Raw genomic sequence first — 21,174 nt, 5'->3', positions numbered from 1 at the left:
AACCTTCAGATGTCACACCATCATAAAAGTGAGCACAGAAACAAGACAAACTGTTCCTGTCTCTTGTGCAGGAGCGCGAATAGGTAATAACAAGGTCTGGGAACACAGTGGTCATTTATGGCAGACAATATATACATCAAGCTTACTTCCATTCAAATTGTCCAATGTCCAGCCCCGCTATCAGCTTAGAACTGGTGGCAACCATAGGGCCCCAATAAGCACTTCTAAAGCCTGGAGAGGTTTTATCAAAAGTGATCTTCATGGAAGAGTTGTGACTAAAAATCCATTCCTCCGAGGCAACAACAAAACCAAACAATCCCTCCAAGGCACAAAAAACACACAAGGACTGGGTTGCAGAAAAAAAGCAGCAGGCATTATGTCTAGTCTAATGCTTGAAAATTTAAAATGTTTGGTTCTAGCTGAAGGCAGTTTGTCCACCAAATGGCTGGAGAATGGTAGTAAAGCACAATGAAGATAGTGATTTATCTATCCACTTAAAAAACAAGAAAACACCAAACATGTTTTAGCAATATACATTCTTGAATAGGAAAATGGGGCTTTAAATGCAGTGTTGAGGAAAAAAGATTTTGATAAAATATAATGAAAACAATTTTATTAATATACAGTAATACCTTGGTTTGCGAGTGTTCCGCAAGACAAGCAAACATTTCTGAAAAATTTTGCCTTGATATACGAGCGATGTCTTGCAATATGAGCAGGGCGTGACGCCAATCACAGGGATTGTGGGCGATCATCTCAGTCAACTTTCTGTGCGACTGTATATTGTACAATGGCCCCCAAGCCGAAAAAGGCTGAAAAGAAAGGTGGTAAGAAGGAGATGATTACGGTGGCAGTTAAGAAGGAAATGATTGAAGGTACGAATGAGGTATACAAGTGACCGAAATTGCAAGATTTTATAAGAACTCTGAGTCGACCATTAGCACAATATTAAAGAAGAAATAAGGGGGGTAGTTGCAGAAAAAGGAGTCACAAGAATATGAAAAGCAACGGCCACCTGTTCTGGAAGATGTAGAAAAGTTGCTTCTGGTTTGGATAAATGAGAAGCAACTAGCCGGTGATACTGTGAGTGAGAACATTATCTGTGAGAAGGCAAAGGCCTTGTACACCAACCCCATAAGTAAACTGCCAGGTCCAAGTACGTCGACAGAAAATGAAGAACTCTTCAAGGCAAGTAGGGGATGGTTTGATCATTTTAAGAGGAGAAGTGGCATCCATAGTGTAGTGAGGCACGAAGAGGCTGCGAGTTCAGACACTAAGGCAGCTGAGTCATTTGCTACCGAGTTCCAGAAGCTCATGGTTTCCGAGGGTTACCCGGTGGAGCAAGTTTTTAACTGCGATGAAACGGGGCTTTTTTTGAAAAAGATGCCAAAGAGGACCTACATTGCAGAAGAAGAGAATGCAATGCCTGGTCACAAGCCTGTTTCGTGCTAATGCAGGTGGGGATTTCAAAGTCAAGCCCCTGCTCGTGTATCATTCCGAGAATCCACAAGCCTTCAAGAAATGTAAGGTGCAGTACAGCCAGTTAAATGTTATGTAGAGGTCCAACAGCAAGGCTTGGGTCATTCGTATCTTGTTCGTTGAGTGGATCAATTAGGTCTTTGGACCTGCAGTGAAGAAATACCTTTTAGAAAGTAATCTGCCACTCAAAATATTGCTGGTTATGGATAATGCTCCTGCTCATCCTCCAGGCCTTGAGGACGACTTACTGGAAGAATTCAAGTTCATTAGGGTTAAGTTCCTTTCTCCCAACACCACTCCAATCCTCCAGCCAATAGATCAACAAGTAATTTCCAACTTTAAAAAGCTTTACAACAAAGCACTATTTCAGCAATGCTTCGAGGTGACCGAAGGAACAAACCTTACCCTCCGAGAGTTTAGGAAAAATCATTTTCACATCGTGAACTGCCTCAAGATCATAGATAAAGCCTGGGATGGGGTCACCAAGAGAACCCTCAATTTTGCTTGGAGAAAACTAAGGCCTGATTGCGTTTTTGTACATGGTTTAGGAGGGGACTGCTCATGAACAGGAGTCGCCAGTTTTCAATGAAATTGTGTCCTTGGGGAAAACCATGGGACTGGAGGTGAATGAGAACGACATTCAAGAGCTGGTGGAGGAACATGGCCAGGAGCTGACCACTGACGAACTGATGCATCTGCATTGCGAGCAACAGCAAGAGGTAATGGAGATCTCATCTGTAGAGGAGGAGAATAATGCAGAGGAATCCCTCACTTCAAATAAGATTAGAGAGATGTGTAAAATGTGGGAAACAGTGCAAAATTTTGTAGAAAAGCACCACCCGAATAAGGCTGTAGCAGTGCGAGCGATGAATCTGCTTAACGACAATGTAATGTCACATTTCCGCTAAGTCCTCAAAAGGAGGCAAAAGCAAGCGTCATTGGATAGATTCCTTGTTAAGGTTTCACAAAGTGAAATTAGGAGATTAAGGGGGGACATGATTTTCACATACAAAATGTTCCATAGTCATAGCAACATTAGCAATAAACTCTTCACGATAAATTCCGTAACAAAGACTAGAGGACACCACCTAAAACTGGTAGAAAAAAAATTCAAACACAAGGGGCGTAGGGGATTCTTCTCAGTTCGCGCGGTTAGGGTCTGGAACTCACTGCCGCAAGCAGTGATTTCAGCTAATAGTCTGGAATCATTCAAGAGGCTTTTGGACGATTTCCTGAGAAACGGTAATATACAGGGGTACAAGTACTCCTAAAAACGAGATGACGCGAGGATCTTTACACCCACACACACACACAATGGGTTGGACTTGATGGACATATGTCTTTATTCAACCTCAAATACTATGCAACTATGTATCTATGAAATTCGCTTTGATATACAAGCGCTTTGGATTACAAGCTTCCGGAACAAATTATGCTCGTAAACCAAGGTATTACTGTATCATGTTTAAATCACAGTAAAACCAGTCATGTAATCATATGTATATAACAGAGTATCCTCAAAAAGAAATCACTGATATACGGCCCAAAGTCGACGTGTTTCGCAGTATTCTACTTTTTCAGGATGGGGCTTAATCATATCCATATAAAAAGGATCACACTTGTCTGAAACATAAAAGTTAAAAATACAGATATCATTTGTTTTTGTTTCAATATCTCTCTTCTTTCATGCACAGAGGCTGGTCCTTCTTGGTCCTGCATGATGTAAACACTTGCTACTGGCTGTCCAGTGGCGTGGTCCCCTCAGAATCTAGAAGATGGACCGGGATGATGACGTCCACGTGAGGTGACCTCCGGCACAGGATTACTGCAACTGGAAATGGATCCAGCAAAGGACACAGACTTCAGTATTAAAGTGCTTCACACGGAATTTAAACATGGACTAGGTTTTGCCAGGGCTTTAATACCCAGTTTGGAGGCCAAACTTCACTTCTTTTTCTGAATTACCAAATTCCCTTTTAAGACGTGAGATTGGGCAGGCCTTAAACAGTGTGTGGGGAAGCGTTGGCTTGGTCACATGTTGAAATATTCCTATTTTAAAAAGATCTACATTACAATACAACTATAGTGTGATGTACTCCAAGATAAATCAACAATAAGTTGTTCTAAACTGACCTTACAAAAAAATCTGCAAAGGGTGATGGCACAGACCTTTGTTGCAAGGTCTATTTATTATTATGAATTTTAAAGTTAATATAATAATGTTGCAACAAAACAAGAGCCAGTAGTGACATCAGCATTTGTTTTGTTTTTTTAAAAATCTGCAATGCGATTGTTGACTTTTCTTGCCTGGCTTCAAGAAGTATGTATGCAGATCAGGAAAGCCAGCATTCAGTCACAACGCTTAAATGACAAATGTGCAAATAATGTCTATTATAATAATCTCAGTTATAAAATTACAACCTGCACACAGATACAGGCTGCCCAGGATATATGTGAAATAAGACAGTTTCTCTTGACCAGGGAAGATTTTATAGCATTCAACTGCAAATTGAAAGGCAATACAACCCACAATTTAAAGTATTAAAGGCCAGAGATGTGATCCACTGTTTCAAGTAGGGCTTTAACTAATGATTATTTTCATAAATTGATTAGTTTTCTATTAATTGGATTAAAAAAAAAAAAAAAACATCCTTAATTAAAAAATAATACACATATGCAGTGTTACAAAGTTTACTTCAGAATAAAACTGCATGCACAATTTTTGCAATTGCATTGCACTGGAGCGCACGCCATCGCGGTTCCATGTTTTCCAGTGCGGGCGATCACAGTGTGGGTGGGAGATGTGTTTGGGGTGCCATTGAAATGAATGGCACTGCAACGCACCTTCCGCAGCAGAATTTGTAAGGCCCAAACCAAAAAACTTTTTTCCCACCTTCTTATAATTTTTATTTTAATAATTGTATTGTAAGTTCATGGTGCTTGACTAGCTTCAGCCAGGGAATAACAGCTGCCAGTAGCAAGATTCCGCAGACGGCAGCTGAATGTAAATACAGCAGGTAGTGGGCTGGTGAAATAGCCAGCCTGCGATTGCCCATTTCAAATTGCAAAAGTCAATAGCAGGCTGGCTATTGCACCTGCCCACCTCCCAGCATGGAGGAGAGAGGTAGGGGATCCAACCACCTAAATCGATAATGAAAATAGTTGACAACTATCCTCATGGATTATCGATTAGGTGGTTGCAGCCCTAAGTTTCAAGTGCTTGAGGTTCCACAAACATTAGATATCAGAGATTGAGCCATTTTCAGGGCACCCTCTATTGTGTATGGCAGCCACTAAAACATTTCTCCAGCTGAAACTTTTTTTCTTTTCCTGGATAGAGAGGTTAGGGTTAGAAACTAGATAGGAAGTGATGGTAGATCTCCAACAACACAGACACAAATATTTTCTTTTTTGTAGAGTAGGGGAAGGCTAGGACCGGGGAAAACATGTTTAGCAAAAGAAAAAAAAAAATAGTTTGGCTGGACATAACATTCTTTTCTTTTTTTTAAAGTTATATTTGTACTACTGATCTATTCCTCTCAGTTCGGATCCATAAAACACTCAAATTATCATATAATTTTGCATAAAAATTTAATAAGGAATGGTTAAGAAAATATAGAAGACACAATATACACTTTTTAAGGCACAGCTTTATGTAATTCTTTCAGTTCCTACATTTATAAAAAAAAAAAAAGAAAAGCTGAACAAAAAATGCAAAATGTACGGAAAAAAAGATCATATCAATTTTATAAATAAAGAGCTATTTACTTCAAAACTTAAATAAAAAAATATTACAAACGTTCTTCACATGCCAAAACAATTGAATACCACTGCAGAGTCTATGTACAGTATTATTAGTGACCAATATCATACATAATATCACACGGTCAAGTGAAGAAACAAGCACTATCTAATTTTCCTTTTTGCCATTGTTTCTCTGATCTGACGATCCAGTTCACTAATGATTCTGTCTTCATGAGTATACACTCCAGTCCTTAACAAGGTGTCCCTCTCTTCAATTAGCCGAGATAGGAAGTCATCCAAACCTTCATCCTGCTGTTGGGACCCTGAACTAGCCATTCTTCCATCAGCAGTATTTCCAGCATCAGGGGCATGCTTTCTGTCATCATGTAGTCTTAACCTAACAAGAAATTTATGATAGGACATCTTACAAAGCACTACCAACATTCAATTCAAGATGTATGGTTTTCATGTTGATTCCACAATTAATGGATGAATTGCACCCACTATATCTCCAGCATTGGTGTATAACAAAATATTGTGTTATTTTTAAAGCGCTGATGCCAAGGCAATTCAGTTCAGTTGTCTACAGTTCAAAGTTTTCCACAGATCAAAAAAAAGGACACTTGATGAACTTTTCCTCAAATCAGTTTCTTTTACCGCAGAGATCTTAGTGCCTCAATGCATCAAAATAGGCGGGAATGTTGTAGGTACAGATTTAAATGTTAAGAGCTCCTTTAGGTGTTAGCTTAAGTGTTAGGAAAATAAAGTATGCATAGCTAAAACTTTTTTTACATTTTGAATAGCACAGGAAGGGTTTAAAACCCTGTCGGGTCATTTTTTTTTTAGATCTCATTTATTTCCTATCCAAGATACACACAAGTGAGAGTAAATCTTCCTATAGTGACGGGAATTCCCCTCTCATACAGTTGTTACCAGAACATGTGTACCTATCGGAAGACCTACCCTCTCATGTCCTTAGGACACATTTGGTGTTTTTCCTTACTTTCTGTCATGGTGACAATGGTCACCAGAACAAATAGAGTGATAAATCTTCCCAGTGAGGACATAGACCGCAATCAAAACTTGACAGCGTCTAACCCTTTTTCATTCTTCTAGTTGAAGTGCGCATAGAAGGGCATGTCTGGGAAGTAAGGCGCACCTCTTGGCTGTTCTGCACAGGGTGGGAACATACAGGATGAGCTCAGTTGTGGGATGGGTGCACTCCTAGGTAGGTAACGTGAGGTCAATGAAACAGCTGAAAGTACCTATTTAGTTCATTCTTGATCTCCTCTAGCTCCAGGCGTTCATTCTTCACTATGTCCTTCTCTTCTGCTGCCAGATAACGCAGTCTCATTTGCTCCAGTTCTTCCTGCTGTTTCTTTAGACGTGCCATAGCATTCTCTTGCTCCCGCTAGAACAAACAAAAGTAAAATTAACAAGAATGTTTAAATCCCCATTTTAGAAATATGAGAATAGTTGGTTTAATTCAGGGATGTCCAAACTCCGGCCCTCCAGCTGTGGTGGAACTACAAATCCCATGAGGCATTGCAAGATTCTCACAGCCACAGACATGACTCCCGCAGAGAGATGCATCATGGAATTTGTAGTTTCACCACAGCTGGAGGGCCGGAGTTTGGACATCCCTGGTTTAATTGGACGAAATATGTCAACAGAACTTAATGTAAGTTTCTCTAGAAAGTAAAAATAATGTGTTGGGGAAATGTGTTGAAGTAGTCATATTATTTTTTATCGGTTGGAATAAAAAATAAAATATTTTTCTTCCATAAGCTTGGTGAGCGTTACAAATATACATGATGATTTACACCGACACACCTTTAATACCTATATTGTATACACTACACTAGTACTATGTTAATGAGGCTGAAAACATTTCACTGCTATGATTTTTTTTGAACTTCAACTCATTTTGTGTTTGTGCCGAGATGTTATAATAGGAAAGTTAAGACTGAACATCTAAAAACTGTATTATCTTTCCTCCCCCAGTGAATAAGCCTTCATAAAGAATAAAAGAAAAAAAAATAAGCAGTCATTAAAACTTTATGAAACTAGAATTTATGAATGCTCATATAGCATGCTACAAGTAAAGAAAATAGTAAAAATAAATACTACTCCTGCTACTGCTAATAATAACAATAACAACACTATAAAATACTAACATTTTGAAGACTGCAAAATACATTTTCACATGATGCATTATTGGTGAGCTCTCACACCTCAAAATAAATGCCTGCTTTTGAAATGTGTCCTTTTTTGCACTTTATACATTTATTGGAAACTAAACTCCGGCAGGCAAACTAACAAGAAGTTCAAACTGCTCAAACTGTACACCTATTATTCAGATACAGAAACTTTATTTCATATAGGCATTTACACATCTTCTTAGATATCACAATCTTGAACAATTTCAGAAGAAGTCTCACATAAATGCTAAGCTCATACCTTGATCCGTACTCAGAAAAACCTCTCATGTCCCTCTACAGTTAAGAGTATTCGAAAGCATAGAGAAGCCAACTATGAACACATCCAATTATCATATGTAAAAAAAGGATTATATATTATACGTGATTATTTCAAGACATGTATGCCGTTTATGAGAACTGCGATTTACCAGTGTAATACAAGTAACCAGTAATGAATCTGTCATTTCCTTTGCAGTCAAACAGAATTTTACCATGAAAACTTTCTTGAGCAATTTGCCAGGTTATTAAAAGTGTCCACTGTTATTTATTAAGCCAATATAATATTTCATGCCTATGAAGTGAACTTGAAACCCCAAGAGAAACCTTTCCACTAACTACGCTATGTCATAGCAATGTAAATCCCAGTCAAACTGGTACAGAGATAATGTGGAGTGGGGGAACGTGTAATTCTTACAGGCCATTAAGTACACTGTTAAATTCCACAAATCAGCCGGTCTCAAATACCCCGGCTACGACTCAGAAGTTCGGTATTAACATTGAAGACATTAGGGAGAGTAACAGGGGTGCTGTGATAGCTTGCATTTGCTGTGTTATGGGATCGTGCCTAGTGACTCTCTGAACTATGTCTGGCTCCACTTGATATCATCAATCTTTCACTCATATAAGCTGCAACTGAAAATTAATTATTGCTTTATATACATTGTGTTTTGGCAGGCTGACTGAGTCATTAATACATTAATATACGAACCAACTGTAGCTGCATGTGTAAAACATGACTATTTACTATGGGGCACTTTTAGGCATTGTCAGACGTCTTTAAATTAATAAGCAGTGAGAATGAAGTGAACCGTTTTATGAAGGCTGAGCGACAATTAAACTAATGTAAATAACAAGACATGATTAAAGTTAAAACAAACTCATGAGTAGAAAATGCAAAGCATTCATTTATTTTACATTTCTGTCTAAGTATGTCAAATCTAATAATTGAAATAATCACACACAATATAATATGAATTAAAAATACAGAAATTATTGCTAAGCAATGCAGTTTGCTGTGTGGACTGAACAGATCAGTAACAAATTATTATTAGGGAGTAAAAAAAGGCTGGTAAACACAGTTATATTTAATATACAATAATATAAAATAATATAAACTTCACCAAACTCAAATGTAGTTCCCATATTTCATGCATTGCTCTACACTTAATGAAAAATGTCAATGATAGTTCCTACACAGCACTCTGCATATACAGCTTTATGATGGTGATCATATACAAAATGTAATAGTATGACACAGCTTGGAGAGAAATAAAACTGCTGCCTAATATTAGGTCCTTGTTTACCATCACAGTGTTTTACATCTAAAACAACTTCCCCACTCATGTTACTGTAAGTAAACTAAACAGCAGCATGAAGCACAGGATATGTGGAATAGCAGCAAGATAAAGTGTTATCTGGCTCTCAGGGAGATGCTGATAGGGCCGCTTTATCTGGAGCACTCATACAGTAGGATGCCATGCACTCTCTGCTTCCATCACATTTTCAACACTGGATGGGTGCTAGATAGTTTGCATGGAGTGTTGAAATTTCGGAAATCTAGCGGCAAACCTACCGAAGCACTGTACAAATTTACAAGATACAAAAGGACTCTTAAAGAGTTGTTCAAAGAAGAATGTTTTCTTCTAAAAAAAAAACAAAACCCCAAAACAAAGCATATTGAAAGCTTATATAAAAACGAACACATATAATATTTTATATTAAAGCCCAACTTCCGCTTACAAAAAAAGGAAATGCTCAGTATCCTGCCCTGGTTAAAGCTGAACTTCAGGCAGATATAAATAACACCGTTTAGTGCAGGTCTGTAAATACCAATACATCATGAAATATATTATTATGAATGCAAGCAGTGTACGTACTGTACCTGAATATGACTTTGCATCAGCCTTTTGCAGTCTACTGTATGGTCTGTACAGCAGAGCCCAGAGAAGGAGAAGGAAGAAGCAACAGTCAAATCAGGAGTGCTGCAGTGCATGCTGATAGGAGGCGACAGCAGGATGACAGAGATGAGCTCATTAGTGTGCTGCTTCTCCTTCAGTCTAGGTAGAGGCGAGGAGGAGAACTGTATATAAAAATAAAACTGCAGCAGAGAAAAATCAGGTGCAGTCTCCTGCTAGACAGGATTGTGCTGTGGGTCAATCTCAGAATTGGATGGACAAAATACAAATCCTTTGGCAGGTAAAACGGCTCATATGTTTTGTATTTTATGGTTTGCCTGGAGTTCAGCTTTAAAATAAAAAATCAGCTTTCACTGCATTGCACCCCATCTCTAGGACTGTCCCTCACACAGACCTACTGCTCAGCAATCCAATGCTGGTCTTCTTCCAGGATAAACACACTTCCTTTTAGCCCAGGGCGTCAAGAACCAGCCCTCTGAGGGTACATTAGCAAGCCACCTTGAGCTCACATAGAAGTGCTGCAGAGAATGGCACTACATCAATATGTAGCACTGTTCTCTGCACCATTAGGAACCTGAACATCACCTGAGGCAGGGAAAGAGGACTCATAATGTCAATGTGACTGCACCAAAAATCATTGAAAAAAAATATCAATCCATTATGTTTCATTGATCTGACTTTGCTATTGGTGAAAGGGAAACATCACTTTGTACACAAGCTGTTCTATTTGACTTGAACAAACCAGTTAACTTAAATATCTATAGCAAAGCTTCATAATGTGTGTGTTGTGAGGGATATTTCTGTGTAAGAAATTTCCTTGACTGTACAGATACACATTTCTGGCAATAAGCATTAACACTTGGCAATAACCAACTAAGCTATGATAAATTATAGAAGGAGAAACATGAAAATATTATTTGTTATAAGGTTGTAAATAATCTATAAAAAGATCACAAATACTGATTATGCAATGGGATAACACGATACTACCCTTGTGTTACATTTACAATATAGCCATGTTAGGCATACTATACCACTGAAAAAGGTATACAAAGATGGAGTAAGTTTTATTACCCCACCAGATTCACACTGACATAAACAGACCACCACAGTGTTATATAGTTACGTCTACGTTTGTGCCTGTTAGCAGTTTACTGATGGCAAAGGTATAAGGATTGTTGACTGCAGAATAATTTTGTTCCCTAGCTGCTGTGCAAAGCTATACATTGTGAACACTTCATGTATGCATAATATAAAAAAGGAGAAGAAAAGAAACGTTATAGTATATGTGTTCAAAGAAATGACTGACCTAAAGAACCCTGATTTTGCTAATCAATGTGATATATGGCATTTTCCTAAACAATGTGAATTTACAGGTCCTAAATCCTCCTATTCCCAAAAGTATTTTTATTACACACGTGCGCTTCCATGAATACTCCCTAATCCCTTTAATGTACACAACTCTGTGGAGTGAGAAATTGAAACTAAACAGATACTGTATGCAGATTTAAGGTTTTTTGTTTTTTTTTTTCAGCTCAACTGGACACTACAAAAAGATTCTAATCCTTTTCAGAGTAAAAGACCAGTTTAGTGGAATAACATGCAATCTATAACTGCTACACCAGTTATTTTTTCTGTAGAAAGGTATGGTTTACCTAAAGCAACACAATATCTCATTTCTTTTATTTTCAACCATGGCAAAAGCACCTTGTGTCCAAAACTTTACTACATTCTCAGCTTCCTGCTTTTGTATTTGACTTACTGCTTTTATAAAGAGTCTGGTTAGAGCTTGAGGCGAGATAACAGGAATCTCTGGCAAGGCTCTCAGGCTTATTGCACTGTATATGAAAAGCCCAACTCAAATCTCCTCCTGCCTTTTAATCTCATTATTATTATACAGGATTTATATATCGCCAACAGTTTGCGCAGCGCTTTACAATATAAGGGAGACATTACAATCACAATACAAAATCAAGACAAGATTATAATCCTATATTGAAACATTTTATGATTTGTGACTGATTTTTGCATGGAATTGTCTTACAAAAAGCCTTTCAGTGAAAATGTTGCTTCCTTTTCTCCTACTCCAGTGCTCTATGTTGGCATAGTTGGGTAATTGCCACACTGCATTCTGTGCAACTGCTGTAAAAGGGAAGTGGAAGTTTGACAATTGAAATTAAGGTTGTCAGTACATACTGGCTGTGCAAATTGAGGCTGTCGGTACAATGTCTGTGACTGCATATCTATTTCTGTGGCTTGAGTTAGACAGTCGGTCCCAGTCTACCCTGGCATACCTTTAAAGCCTAATTATAGTTTTTGGGAGCAGACACTCCCTAAATGTTCTCAAAACTGACTATCTTAGGATCTACAGAATGAACGAAGGTAAGGATCTACAAGAAAATCTGTTAAAATCATTGCAATGTACAGTATATATAATTAACCTGGAAGAGATAGCTTTTTTTGTCTTTCAATAAAACCAGAGTTCAATTTTAAGTCCACATAAGCATTCTTTGCTGCAGGTGTCAGCAAAGATCTGCCTGTAAAGCAGTTTTCCTTTCCTACCAGCAAGAAAGAAGTTAAATCCACAATTCAGACATGCCAGCCGAGTGAGTGTAAAGGACAAGCGGCTCCTCAATCAAGCAAGCACAATCTTTATTTTGCTATGGCTGCCTATAAATCCTGAGAAGAGGGGTAAACACACATACAGTAGACTAAACAATCACTAAATAGTGGCCACTGCTCACTCTCCCACTCATACATACCAAGTCAGGTCTGTGGGAAAATAATTCTATGTTCTCTAAAGAAACTCAAGTCAAGTTTTCTGAAAATAACCCAGATCTGACAAGCCAGTAGGAGGGCCTGGATGGTTTCAAGACACAGTTTTCAACCTAGCCCAACATCCCCGACTAATATATTTCTAAACAAAGCCTTGCTTCCCATGTTTGGCTAAATGACTTAATAATGAATCAAATTAATTATTGTGAGTGGATAAGCACGGGACAGGAGCAGCAAAGTCCAGATGTCAGACAGAAAAATCTGTGCTGAGCAAACGCAGCAAAAGAGCTTGTTGTCTGATTACACAACAAATGACCTGGACTTGCGTCTTCTACTTGCCCTTACAAAAATAAGGAAGAGAGATAGGCACAGTCCAGACAGCACAAGATAATGAACATTTATGCTCCCCTGTTCTATATCCTAAACTATGTAGTTGTCTTGCTCTGCACACTATCAACAAAATTTCATAAAACTTTAGTTACTCTTAGCCAAACTTTCCATAGACTGTGATTTGTTCAATATTATCATCTACAGATATCCTTCACTTATGGAGAAGAAGGTGTTGTAGTACCGGCAATATACTATACACAAGGTATCAAATCACTCTGCACATTTTTATAAATCAGTGATTTGTTTATATGACAGTAATTAGCAATACATTGTAATACTCAGTCCTTATAAAACGTGATGGAATGGAGATACAATTCACAGGAGGTGAATCTCATCCTCATAACACATAAACAGCCTTATTTAACAACAGTGACCAGAGCAATAATGATGCGCAAAGTGAAGCAACAAATTACATTTCAGTTTACTATAGCAACCAGGTAAAGATCATTCATGACTGGTTGCTACATTTTGCACATCACTACTGATCTCTACAGAGTCATATTAAATAAAACAGAGATGGCTCTTACAACATATGTATTTTCTCTGGTTATAGAACGGAGATTATTTGGTGTATGAACAGTTAAAGAATACATTTGGGGATGTAGGCAAAGCAAAGAGTTCTAGGCTTTACTTCTGTATGCACCCTAAATTTGTATGCTTTATATTTACAAAAAAGCCATATTAAAAGCCACCTGGTTTCTATGGTGGTACTTAAAAGTATTTCAGGTGGCAAAAATGTAATAATAATTATTATTACTACAGGCATTTATATAGTGCCAACAATTAACACAGAATTACAATTGATATACAAATCATTCACTTTAGCACACAATTATAATATGATAAGATAAAAACTGATCTCCTGACTGATATTTGCATTCTTCCAGCATGATAGTGGGCAGGCAGTACAACTAGTTCCACATTTTTTCTGCCTTAATTGCAGAAGTTTACTGGCACAACTATCTTATTAAACATGGCACATCTCACTTACAAATCTGATTTCCTAGACTGCCTTTCTGCTAGAGGCATTTCTATTGCAGTGAACACTATGATAAATGCTATATTTAGGTTACTGAATTTTCCCTTTACTCCTTAAGAGAACTGAAACAGTAGAGTTTGATTAAACTGTTGGGCTTAAAGTGTATTTTCCCTTTTGCAGTCAAATGCGGATAACACCTACTTTTTTATTTGTTGTATATCCCCATTCACATAGCATACAAAACAATATTTAAAAATTGCGGCTTGCCTTTTACTCCCCCCCTTCCCGAAAACTCAAAAACTGCTGTGTTAATGTTAAGGAAGGGGCTGAGGAGTCAATGTTTAACCTAAGTAACCCTGTCTGAGCTGTGCTGGCAGATCTCATTATCCGTTGTATACTAGATTTGGACACTCTCTGTCCTAATAGAGGGTAAAGATATTGGAGCTTGTTTTATGCATTTTACTGTATGTTAATAAAAGGAAATGGGGTCTGGGCCCCTCTACTTCACTTTAAAATTGTTCAGAAAAGCTTTAAGCCTGCCCACAGGCATGCTCCAAAGAAACAACTATAATGTAAGAATGTATTATTATTATTTTTAGGTACGCTGTATGAATTAGAACAAATAGAGGGGTTACTCAAAATTGACTGCAAAAGTAGAAATACACATTAAAACTGCTTTATCTATATTGGATGAAGGGACATTGTTTGAGAAGAGCTCTTCCATTAACTGCAAAAGCACCATCATCTGCACCAGACCACCAACAGTTAAGTAGACAATTGGCATTTGAAAGAAAAGAAAAAATATGGGTAATACCATAAAATAAACTTCCACTGAAGATGGTGAGACGCATTACTAAAAAAAAAGATACAGACATCAACTAATCAAATCAAAATGTATTCCAGAGCTGGCTACATTTCACACCCCCCACGTTTAATTAACAGCTTTTACACTTTCGGCCGAGATTAAAGTTAAACCTATACATAACACAAGCTCCAGCTGAAAGGAAAAAAATCTGTAGTCTGGCTTTGTTGAACGTTATACCAACTTTTCAAGTGGCAGTTATAACTCAAGATTTATTATTTTTATAATGAACGAATGCAGAATGGGATCTTTCAAATCACAAAGCAAGCAGCTTTTCCAAATGTTTACTCTTTAGTCTAACTCTTACAATAATTCACAAAACAGACTTAGCAGAGGCACAGCTTGGTAATGGAAATCATTACTCATTCCCTGTTGGCAGTGGGCACTCACACCAGTGAGGCAAGTCTGTAAAGCTCCTACCAGTTGAGTTTCTTCAACAACATTTAGTAACAATAAGACATACATTTTTACATCTAATTTGCTCTATGTGCGAGAATGTGGACAGTACTTAGGGAAAACAAATGACTAGTTAAAAACAGCTGTCCAAGAGTGGTAATTACTTACATTGTGTTTTAATAAAGTATTTTCTTACTGGCAGACATAAGTGAGAGTGGAAATGCCAGACGACCAGGATTGCGAACAAAGATATGCCATTACCTTTCAGTTGTGTTTTTTAACCTAAAAACGTGATGCATTTCTCTTAACTACTTGAGTCCCAGTACCACAAAGTCTATTTCCACCTTTCTAAGCGATTAACGTTGAATGTAGTAATGAAGAGGTGCAGCGATGATGTATACGTGTGCACATTTTTATGACTCGCATTGCAGGCTTTCTTCATTTTTTTATGAACTTTTTATTCGGCCTGAAGCCTAAAAATTAAACATTTCAAGCACAGGAAACTCAGTCCGACACTGGGGTACCAGACTGAAAACAGCTGCCCCCCTGCTGTCACCCTCTGTAACATGATCAGTAAACACCAGCCCTGAGTACACACATTACACTGTCCGGAGGGGGGGGCTTTAAAGTGGAAGTTGACTAAATATTTTTCTTAATAATAATAATTTCCGACCAGCAGGCTTTCTCTGACAGAGATGGTGTAAGTCTCTTGTGCCATAAAAGCTTCTAGTTGCCAGCACATTTACAGCTCAGTGCACACATCTGGCATTCAAAGATGAAGTAACTACGATGCACATGAGTGGGCTTTACCTCATTGGACCCCAATCAAGTGGCCAAGGTTGAAACTCAGAAGAAAAATGGCCTGGCCAGAAAGGGGGTTTAACACCCTGGTCTTCAAGTGGTAAAGAAACACATAGCAAAAATGGCAAAATTGCGCCAAAAATTTTCTGACTCTAAGGGGTTAAGAATTGGATGAATGTTTGTAACACTGAAGAGTTTTCACTTATAAAAGGCCGTGATCAGCGATTACAAGGAATACTTCAATATACTCTGTTCATCGTGCCTGTGATCTAAACTGTTCAATGACACCTCAGATCACAGCCATTTTAAAACGGCGCTCCAGAAATACATGTCCATTTTCCCGATTTAATTTTTACAATATGGCAGTATAGAGGGGGTTAAAAAAAAAAAGCCTGTTTATAGATCTTAATAGCACAAGCTCTAATTATACCCACAGATAAAAGTATCCCTCTCCTTGTTTTGCTTTACTCTGTACATCACCTTGCAGACTTTCAAATAGAGAGCGGAAGGCTAATAGGAAACTACTGTTGTGTTATCTTTTTAAAGAGACTAACAGGTCTATTCAGTAAAGGGTGAAGAGTTTGGAGAAGGCAGGAGATGTGAAAAATGTAGGACAAAATAGCCGATTTGGAAAATGTCTCCAATGTCTTTCCAGTTCAGCTATGTAGTCCTAGATTGTTCAGTTCTCCTGTCTTCTCCAAACTCTTCACCCTTTACTGAATTGTAATTATAGTGACCAGTACATAAAGCCTAAATGATGGTTGCATGTTTCTCTACTTTTTTTATTTGCATGTGTCTACCAGTATTTGTCATAGTTGGGATTGTTGTAGTGTGTTTTCCTGTTTCCTATGTTATTGAAAAACGTAATAAAATATTTATGCGATAAAAAAGCCTAAATGATAAGGAATGTTTGTATGCTCTAATCAGTGCAGAGAGATAGAAGCATGACTTGGTAAACTCAGATATAGGTACAACTTACAAAATATTGAAGTAGTTACTCAGGCTTCAATTAAACCAACACTTACCTGTTTGATCCTTGCTAGTTCCTTCAAGGCTCTTCCCCATTGCTGCTTATAGTGCAGTTTAGACTTTGTTGCAGATTCTAACTTTCTTTCAAATTCAACCTATAAAAATAAAAACAAAATGTACTGCTGGATGCATCTCTAGTCAAAGTTGGACAGATATTAGGAAACTGTACATATCTTTCAGGATATTATTAAAAGTTGGTGTACTCCAGTCCAAGTGGCACCCATGCCACTAATTTCTAAAGGTCAGGGGAAAATCTCCACCATGGGGTTACCAACTCCAGCAAAAAAACCTGACAGAGGTCCTAACCCTTCTCCACTCTATGCAAAACTAATATAAATGTTTTGGATTAAGCTGGGCTTGAAAAGTAGAACTGTGTACTATGGACATTCTAACATGGACACTTTAATATTGACATAATCAGATAAAGTAAATAAATAAATAAGACCTCACTAATCTATGTAGCTACAGCCACTATAGAGTAATTTACATCTCAGCTTCATTTTTTTTCCTTTTTTGGCTCTGCTCCCTGTCAGTAGTGACGCAGCACTTTGCCAGCATTCTAATCTCTAATTTAAACACAGAACAGGTGAACAGGAAGAGGGGAGAGGGAAAAGTGTTGAGACTGAACCTTAAAGCAGACACAAACTATTTTTCCTCCCATTTCATTCATTCTCCATCCTTGTATTGTCCTTATAAACAAATCATATTTTTTTTTATTAGACCTTTTCTCTTGTTAATTGCTCCCATTTCCTCTTTGCTTGCCGATGTGAGGATGACATAGCCCTCTGCTCCCACAGCCTCTAGGCTATCAGGTCACACTTTCCAGGACACCTCCGGGCAGAGTCTCCTCTCTGGCTGTGAGTAATCAGGAAGTGACAGCCAGCTTCTGAATGCAAGATAGCACTGCAGAAGAGCAGAAACCCTGTGAAGAACCAAGTGCAAGGAAGACAGAGCTGGACTTCATGGGCTGGCAAGTACGTGGTTTTTAAATGTAAGCAGCTAGAGTACTTGAAGCTGCAGACTTTTAGTTTTGGAAAGGCCAGGTGAAATTCCTCTTTAATAATCACATTGTGTAAAAGCTCCCAATTCATTGATACACCATGCACATTCACGCATGCCTGGCAATCTCACTATCAATGTGCACATATTATGAAAAAAAAAAAAAGAGGGCCACCATTGCTTGCTTTCTGAAAATACAAGAAAAAAATACAAGAAAAGAAAAGATGCATTTCCTTTTTTCTATACTTGGTCCAAATCAATTAATTAGAAAGCATTGACAGCCAAATAATAATCATTTTCAGAAGTAGGCCAGCAATGGCAGCCCGCATACTTCACTATAACATGTTTTCATCAATACCTTGGAGGTAGTTATTGTGGCATGCTGCATTGCTTCTACTTGTAAATGCCCATACATTTGGGGACACCTGACCATCACATATAAACTATATGACCAAAAAGTTATTATGGAGTTCAGACAATTGCCACTCACTTCAGAGACAAGATTGATGCAATTCGCAATGAAATCTCCACTTCCCAGACCTCCCCCACCACTACTCTCTTCTTTTGATCCAGTTACCACCGACGAAGTCGCTACTCTTTTGTCTAACACTCGCCTAACCACCTGCCCCCTGGACCCCATCCCCTCACAACTACTCCAGCTGTATCCTACACTCCCTTACTCACATATTCAATCTCTCCCTTTCTAATGGTGTTGTCCCTACCCCTCTAAAACAAGCTCTGGTAACCCCCATATTAAAAAAACACATCTTTGGGGCCCACCAGTCTAAACAACTTGAGACCTATCTCCCTGCTCCCTTTTACCTCCAAACTTCTTGAACGGCTGGTCTACAACAGCCTGAGCAGCCACCTTACAGTTAACAATCTCCTAGACCCGTTCCAATCTTGTTTTCGTCCGCAACACAGAAACTGCCCTTCTAAAACTTACTAACGATCTACTAACTGCTAAAACAAATGGCCACTACTCTGTTCTCATACTTTTAAACCTTTCTGCTGCCTTTGACACAGTTGACCACACGTTTCACCTTAATAAAACGTCATTCCCTTGGCCTCCAAGACTCTGCTTTCTCATGGTTCATCTCCTACCTATCTCAGCACACCTTCAGGGTCACCTACAATTCTACCACCTCCTCTCCTCTTTCCGTGGGGGTCCCCCAAGGGTCTGTCCTTGGGCCCCTTCTATTCTCTATCTACACTTCTTCCCTGGGTCAATTGATAGCCTCCCATGGCTTCCAATACCATCTTAATGCTGATGACACCCAAATCTATCTCTCGACTCCTCAACTCACCCCCTCTGTCTCTTCACGTATCTCAAATCTACTCAGTGACATCTCAGCATGGATGTCCCACCACTACCTCAAACTCAATCTGTCAAAAACTGAGCTTATAATTTTTCCTCCTCTCCGTGTTCCCTCCCCCAACTTCCCCATCCCAATCAAAAACACTACGATCAACCCTTCCTATCAAGCCAGGGTACTCGGTGTAATCCTTGACTCTGAGCTCTCCTTTCAGCCTCACATCCAATCACTATCCAAATCTTGCCGACTCAACCTCCGTAACATTTCCAAAATACGCCCCTTTTTAACAAACAAAACCACAAAGCTTCTAATTTACTCCCTTGTAATCTCTCATCTCGACTACTGTAACTCCCTCCTTGTTGGCCTACCACTAAGCAGGCTATCCCCCCTTCAGTCTATCATGAATGCTGCTGCCAGACCCATCCATCTTACCAACCGTTCAGTGTCTGCCGCCCCTCTCTGCCAATCCCTCCACTGGCTCCCACTTGCACAACGAATAAAATTCAAAATACTAACAGCAACATACAAAGCCATCTACAACTCCGCCACAACCTACATCACTGATCTCATTTCAAAATATCACCCAAACCGTCCTCTCAAGACCTCCTGCTCTCTAGCTCTCTCATTACCTCCTCCCATGCTCGCCTCCGGGACTTCTCCAGAGTGTTCCCGATCATCTGGAACTCCTTACCCCAATCTGTCCGCCTATCTCCTACGCTGCCCACCTTCAGGTGATCCCTAAAAACCCATCTCTTCAGAGAAGTCTATCTCATCTCAACATAACTGGCTTTTACTTCCTCCAATAACTCAATCCAAACAATTATTACCTTTTGTATCACTTGCCCCTCCTACTAGATTGTAAGCTCTCACAAGCAGGGCACTCCCAAACCTATTGTTCTGAAACTGTATTGTACTGTAAATTGTATTGTAACTGTGCTGTCTCCACTATTTTGTAAAGCGCTGAGCAAATTGTTGGCGCTATATAAATCCTGTATAATAATAATAATAATAATAATAATAACACATTTTGGATAAATTGGAGCGCTGATGGTGAGCTAGGTCATCTAAAAAGAGCACAAACTCCCCCAGACGCACTCCAAATTCTTCACAACAATATTAATACCACAATACTTCAGGCACAATCACATGATGGATCCATCTGATGTAATGCGTAGGAGAGAGAAACACTAGCCTCATGAAACACGTACTTGTATTGCAAATAAAATCACAATAATACAAATAAAAAAAAGATCAATCGGAATATAAAAAGAGATCTGCAGACTAACTGATACTGGTGGTTTTTTTTTTTTTTACTTTCTATTTCTAACAAGTGGCTGTTAACACCCCCTTCCATCAGAGCCTACCAGATTATATCTGGACCCTATACCCCACCCAATGATTGACTGCTCCCAATTTCCATATAGAAATTGGAGCACTTTATCAATCCGCATTACTGTTGTAAATCTCCAGTCTTCATACAAAGGCAACCCAAAAACAAAGCTGGCCAACATCGCCTGGTTTGCCGCAGTAACCTGACATTAGTGGTGGCTGCCCCGGTTCCATGTGAGGGCAAGGCTTGGTGCTTCTCTGGGCACTTTATACATTGCCAGGATAAATGGATAACCATTTTCAGGCGCACTGTATCCCTCTTCAATATTGTTGTAAATGCTCTGGCCTCCATACCAGCATATCTGAAGCCAGCTTTGTTTATGTGTTGCTGTGGTACAGAGATGGCAACATTTACAACAATAATGAGGAGTCATGGAATGCTCCAATCTGTGTACCAAGATTATAAGCACTCAGGGATTGAATGCTGTTGGGAATAGGGCAAAGATATTATCAGCTCAAAAGGGGCATCACATAGGTTCTGATATAAGGGGGTGGGCCCCAGAAATGCATCAGCCCTTTTCAGAACCAGCTGTTGACAGCCAAATGTCTGATACTGAAGGTGTTCTTTGGACATTTTATCCTTCCTTTTACTGTTTCTTCAGAGGATGCAGAAAAAGAG

General features: G+C 38.8%; 1 protein-coding gene across 1 annotated transcript in view; it reads right to left on the bottom strand.

Moving 5' to 3' along the window:
• Nucleotides 1-5,306: 5,306 nt before the first annotated feature.
• Nucleotides 5,307-21,174, bottom strand: part of CEP120 (centrosomal protein 120) — a 79,011-nt gene continuing 63,143 nt past the window's right edge. Inside the window, exons 17-19 of the mRNA XM_018571058.1 lie at nt 16,848-16,946; nt 6,489-6,634; nt 5,307-5,620 (exon numbers count right to left, since the gene is read on the bottom strand). Of these exons, the coding sequence (XP_018426560.1) occupies nt 5,386-5,620; nt 6,489-6,634; nt 16,848-16,946 (480 nt within the window). The 3' untranslated portion in view covers nt 5,307-5,385. The remainder of the gene's footprint in view (nt 5,621-6,488; nt 6,635-16,847; nt 16,947-21,174) is intronic.

This window comes from Nanorana parkeri, unplaced genomic scaffold (assembly GCF_000935625.1).
Source record: "Nanorana parkeri isolate BGI_ZX_2015 unplaced genomic scaffold, ASM93562v1 scaffold40, whole genome shotgun sequence".
Lineage (NCBI taxonomy): Eukaryota > Metazoa > Chordata > Amphibia > Anura > Dicroglossidae > Nanorana > Nanorana parkeri.
This window is presented reverse-complemented; position numbering and strand designations above follow the sequence as displayed.